Below are 6,000 nucleotides of genomic sequence, written 5' to 3' on the forward strand. Positions count from 1 at the left end.
CTTAATTTCAAAATTATCTATGCAAAAGATTGTTTCATGTATTAGTATTTATTTTGGTATTTAGTGGTTAGAAAGAACTTAAAAAAATGATGATATTGACGTAAGCTCTCTTGGATGCATAATTGAATAGTGAATTTTTTATTTTTAATTTTGTATACTTGTTTATTATCCTATGTGATATTTTTGTATTCCTTTGTGATTTTAAACTTGGTGATGAGTTTTCTTTTCAATTTTATTAAAGTTTCATCGTGAGCTCGTTCCTTTTCTACTATCGATTTTCTTTCAAAATTTATTCATCTTGATATCAATTTTATATTTATCTTGATATCAATTTTATATCGAGAGATTAACATGTATATGAAAAGTATTATGATATTAACATTTTTGTGTAGGAAAGATGTCTTAGGACTAGTACCATTTAAGGAAGACTAGAACGAGCAAAATGTATAAATCGAGTTTGAACTAAATCATGTTGGTAAGCATAGAATCAACCATTGCATCCAACGACATCAATAGATAATAATATATGAAGCTCATGAGAACAAAAACGAATAAAATTATCTCATTAAGTATTTTGATCATCGAATTTGCTCCCACGTTTCTAAAGAGTAAGAGATGATGTAATGGTGACTATTTACATCGAGTGAATTAAGTATTGATTCATCAAAACCAAATTAGATTGCCAAGCTTCATTTCACCAATAATCATAATCTTTAGACACCAAACTATTGACCCATATTTTCTATCTTTGTAACCCTTCATGCCATGGAGAGTCACATTTGCCATTGTTAAGGGTGTGGGTCAATTCCAACACCTTATATATATATATATATATATATATATATATATATATATATATATATATATATATATATATATATATATATATATATATATATATATATATATAATCAAAGAACAAGAGAAGTAGAGTGATATGGAAACCTTTGGCAATCTGTTGAAGCCACTTAAAATCTTGTAATGTGCCGCCCCACTTGTGAAAATTATATTTGGAGATCAAAGAACAGCAAATGACTGTCTCGACATAAAAGATTGCAGTCTGACATATGGCTGACCCAATTCAGGTGTTTCTTTAATCAGTGAACAACTTCTGATTTCTTAGTTGGACACTCGTCCTTCCAATTCAAATGTGGATCCAAGAAATCCAATCGAATTAATTGATATCAAACTTTAAAGCTTCATGTTCTTGGATTTGTGAATCTATGATGAGAAATTCGGATATATTATGTAGAAATTAAAATTTAATTATTTTATAAATATCTTATATATCTCTAGGAAATTATGTATAAAAATATTATTCCTAAGGATTCTTCTTTAGTAGATTTACGAATGATAAATATTTTTTTAAAAATTTATATGAGAGAATATATAACGGAATTTCAACTTGAATATGGGTTGATTAAAATGGATGTTTTCATATATTAAATATTTTGACTCTTTTTGTGACCGTAAATGATATGTTAGCTATCTTAAAATTTAATTTTATTATTTATTCTCTGTATTATTCAAGTATCGTCTCCTCCCACCTCCGTTTATCTGGTTAGATGTTTTTCATATAAAAACCATTAACTAGTTTTCCTCGTAAAGAAAGAATGATTTTGAAAACCTAAAATAATTGACCACTCGATTATCCTCTCTATAAAAATGTGTAATATTAGTCTTTGAATATCTACGACAAGAACTTTATATTAATAATGGCATTCTAAAGAGTCCAAGGTATAATTGAGTTTTATCGAATAAATTATATGATGCATTCGAAATCGAATTATATAATAATGTGTTGGATGCCATCTAGTGAAGCTATCTTCGGGCCCTCCTAATTATTGCCACTTCGAATACATTTGTGTTATACTTAAGCAACCAAGGCATCGAATGATTGATTTCAAAAGATCGAGGAAGCCAATAATATAAATCCCCAACACAAAAGTTTTGGTTTGGATTTGGGTTGGATCCTCATCCTTTTTTGGCCCAAATATTTCAACTTTTAGTTATACTTGCATGACGAGTTATTGATGATGAGTCTATCTCGTTGATGAGTCTATCTCGTAGTTATTAATGAGAGACGTATTTTCCTATATTAGTCAGATTATTAACTTGGATATATATATGTATATATATATATATGTATATATATATATGTATATATATATATATGTATATATATATATATATGTATGTATATATATATGTATGTATATATATATATATATATGTATGTATGTATATGTATATATATATATGTATGTATATATATATGTATGTATATATATATGTATGTATATATATATGTATATATATATATGTGTATATATATATATGTGTATATATATATATGTGTATATATATATATGTGTATATATATATATGTGTATATATATATATGTATATATATATATATATATGGTTGTTGAATTCTCTCATAACACATCGTCGGCGGCGTGCCTGATAAAACTTCGACTAAGTAACAAATTCTTTATAATTGAATTTATTAAAATTTGGGAGTCTTAGAGGGCTTATAAATACATATGAGAGGTTCTTTTTATAGGAAGATTACACTATGTTGGGAAAATCTATTAAAGCGGAATAATTCTTTTTCCTCTTTGTGTATCAAAATTGGTTCCTTATCAAAATACAAACTTGATATCAAAATACAAATATCAATTAGTACAACATAAATAATAAAGTAATAAATCAATCACGAGAAAAACTTAATATGGGAAAAATCATGGGACCGTAGTCCACCTCAAACTTCTACTATCAATAGTAATGATAACAAGTTTACAATAAATCTTCTCTAGAATAACAGTCATATATCTTGACTCAATAATAGTATATCATAATCACATAAGATAGATTTCATCAAATGCAAAATATAAATCTCACAAAAGTGGATATAACAGGAAAGTATCTCAGAGAGGGTAAACTGTAGATCAACACCGAAATATAAATCTCACAAAAGTGGATATAGTAGGAAAGTATCTCAGAGAAGATAAACTGTAGATCAACATCGTTAGAATTATAGAGTTTGTTACAAATATTCTCTGTATAAAATTTGGGTTAAAACTGACAACGTTTGACCACTTATCGTCAAACAAAAAAACTTAAAATCCTAATTTTTCTCTCTTCCTCGTGTTCACTGTAAGCTCGTTGATCTCTAATTCGTTGTCCTCACCTTTTACCTTTTAATTAACATTTAGACTCAAAAAAAAGGCTAATTGTCTAAGCCCATATACCGGCTTGACCCAACAATGTGCACCAATATCAAAGACGAATGCACACTCTATTAGGATCACACCATGTTAAATGTGAGGAATGTGCAATGATCATAGATGTAACTATAACGCTTAAGGCATAACGATCACATGATATCAAGTTATCGATCGACCCCACGATGCTAAGATATCAACTATATTGTTGATGTGTAGCTTTGATAAGGGACAAGTCAAAACATGGCATGCGCGAAGACCAGTACAAGATCGTGCGCAAGCATGATTGAGGTATAAAAATGGGCATTAAAGTGAGATATATAAGGTTTTAGGCAGTAGTACCAATGACAGAATAATTAGGTAGGCCCCACAGCCACATCCGATGTGAAGTGCGATTATTCTTTTTTTATGTATACCAATTACTTACTTTCATCCCAGCTTAAATAAATTTAAAATATTATTTAAGTACAAAATATATGTGAACCCAATTTGAGCATTTCTGATGTATAAGAATGCTCGAAAAGTCAATATAACAAACAATATAGGGTACTCCTTAACTTCCATCTTAACTAGATCTACTAACTACCAATATATACATGCTCGTATGCCATGTGTCCATCATGCTCCTTCCTACCTTATCAGACATTACATTTATCTGATTCCACCAAAAACACCATATGACGAGAAAGGAGGAAACACTGGAATTTCAACCCACCACAGGCTTCAATTTCAGAAAAAATGTCAGTGATCTGTTTCCCCTTTGATTCCTCCTGGTTTGATCAGTAGTTGTGCCGAATGGATCAGAACTTCAGCAGCATGGATGACGAATTAGGCGATGATCTCAACCGGCGCCGCTGCAAACCTCGCTCGCTTCTGCAAGAGTGAATCAGTCAGTGACTCAACCCGAGCTGAATTAGATGAATAGATATCTAACTTCTTCATCAAAAGAATATTTAGTTCTCAGCAGTATAATCGATCTGTGTCCGGTGAACACGTTTTAAGAGTTCACAATGATGTTTCTGTCATCGGTCACCCTCAGTGCAGCTATTCAACGAAACCATAATTCCAAGTCTAGACGAGAAGAACAGGTCTCGAGTTTGAAAAGGTCATGGATTTTCCTACCGAATCCTACATAATATTGTTGATCAATTGGCTGTGAAGAGCAGCGGGGCAGATGGGGTATTGATTCTTCACCATGTCATTCTCAACTAAGATTAGCTTTGAAACTACAAGAAAGAGTAGCTGGTGGAGATCAGTTCCAAATATTCCCATGAATTTAGATCTAAAACAAGAAAGATGATTCTGATCCAAAGCTATGCTTAAAGGTTTGTTCCTTTACCCAAAAAGAACCATGAAGAAGCTCGTTCTTCTTCCTCCAAATGGAACGCAGAGCTGGACCGGCTTTGCATGTACGGGTTAGGAATGCCCATCTAATTATCAACTAGATTGATGACCTTTTCTGGAATTCGCTTACAGATCATATTCGTATTCCCGATTATGATCTGAAGGAAAAAGAATCATATCTTCCGTGTGCTTGTCGTTAGTTTGATTCAAGATTCCAACACAGTGAGTGAGCTCGGAAGCAGGAGTTCGCTTACTGATCCCACAAATCGAGCTAAAGATTCATTGGTGAGCAGAGAAGAAGCAGAGAAAAGCACGCACCTCCTTTCGTCCAGTTCCTACTGCCGGTACCGGCAGCTGTGTTGTCGTCGTTGGGGCACCACCGTCCGTCACGGCGCACAGGTTCATAATCTTCTCAGCCGCCTCAATCGCATTCCTGCTGTCCTGCATCAGCTTCTCCACTTCGGCCTTGGGAAGCCTCATCTTAAGGCGGATCGACCCATCCATGTTCTCCTCCGCCTCGACATTCGAGCTGCGGCCGACCGAGGACAAGTCTGACATGGCTCGACGGGCGAGCATGAGGCTCTCCAGCCGCTCCTTGGCGCTCACCTGCAGCTCCCCGGACCAAACCCTACGCGGACCTCTTTGATGATCGGGTGCCCGCGGGAGCTCTACAAGAAAGTAGAGCTTCCCCGTCTCTAGTTGAGCATGAGAGTCAAGCGGCCGGGCTCGGTGGCCGAGCCGCTTCACCTCCTCCGACTCGAGGAGGTTGTAGCCCGGGTAGTCTCGGAGCACGTCCGCGGCCCGAGCTGGAGGCTTCGGCTTCAAGGTGGTGCCATCTATTTTCATTACCTTTATCATTCGCTTCTTTCCGCTCAAGCTATTGCCCATCTTTCTCTACTTCTTCCTCTCGGATGGGGGAGTGAATTGGGAACGGGAGGTGGGGGGAGCGAGATCAAACCAGAGATATATAGAGACAGAGAAGTGGACTGTGAGCAACGTGGGAGGTCGTCAGTCAAATGAACTGGGATGAAACGAAGATGTCCGGAAGTTTGACGAGTTCCTAAAATGACAAGTGGGTTTTCTATCGTGGCCACCACAAAACATGAAACCTCGATTGTCTTCTTCCTCTTCGAAGTTTCTCATCCTCCGCAGTAAGTACGATCACTTCCCTTCCGATCCTTTAACTGCCGCAGTGAAAACCGAGTACTTGCCACCCACCAGCGATCGCGTGTCTGGTGCAATGTAATGCATGATCAACGCGTGATGGTCAAAGCACGTTTCCATGAAAGTTTATTACAGGTTTCTTATGGTCAGCACACGATCAGCTCTTTTCCTTCTTTCTCTGTAACAACGGAGGGAGGTCTCACATAGGCTCTCACCTGCCACCTCTCGTTGATGGAAATCGAGTTGACTTTTCCGGAAGAAGTTA

General features: G+C 35.5%; 1 protein-coding gene across 1 annotated transcript; it reads right to left on the reverse strand.

Annotated features, from left to right (window-relative positions):
- Positions 1 to 3,706: 3,706 nt before the first annotated feature.
- LOC135679145 (uncharacterized protein At1g66480-like) lies at positions 3,707 to 5,706 on the reverse strand. Its single transcript, XM_065192579.1, has 2 exons — positions 4,890 to 5,706; positions 3,707 to 4,100 (listed from the first exon to the last, which is right to left on the reverse strand). Exons 1-2 carry the CDS (start codon positions 5,457 to 5,459, stop codon positions 4,056 to 4,058), a joined length of 615 nt encoding a protein of 204 aa, XP_065048651.1. The 5' UTR covers positions 5,460 to 5,706; the 3' UTR covers positions 3,707 to 4,055.
- Between the last annotated feature and the right edge of the window lie 294 nt (positions 5,707 to 6,000).

This window comes from Musa acuminata, chromosome BXJ1-7, assembly GCF_036884655.1.
Source record: "Musa acuminata AAA Group cultivar baxijiao chromosome BXJ1-7, Cavendish_Baxijiao_AAA, whole genome shotgun sequence".
NCBI classification, from domain to species: domain Eukaryota; kingdom Viridiplantae; phylum Streptophyta; class Magnoliopsida; order Zingiberales; family Musaceae; genus Musa; species Musa acuminata.

What these genes read in the sequence shown, in the direction of transcription:
- LOC135679145 (XM_065192579.1), bottom strand. Translation starts at nt 5,459, where the DNA reads ATGGGCAATAGCTTGAGCGGAAAGAAGCGAATGATAAAGGTAATGAAA. An exon ending in TAGGAACTGGACGAAAGGAG is followed by an intron (nt 4,101 to 4,889) that starts GTGCGTGCTTTT and finishes TCACTCTTGCAG; the next exon opens with AAGCGAGCGAGGTTTGCAGC.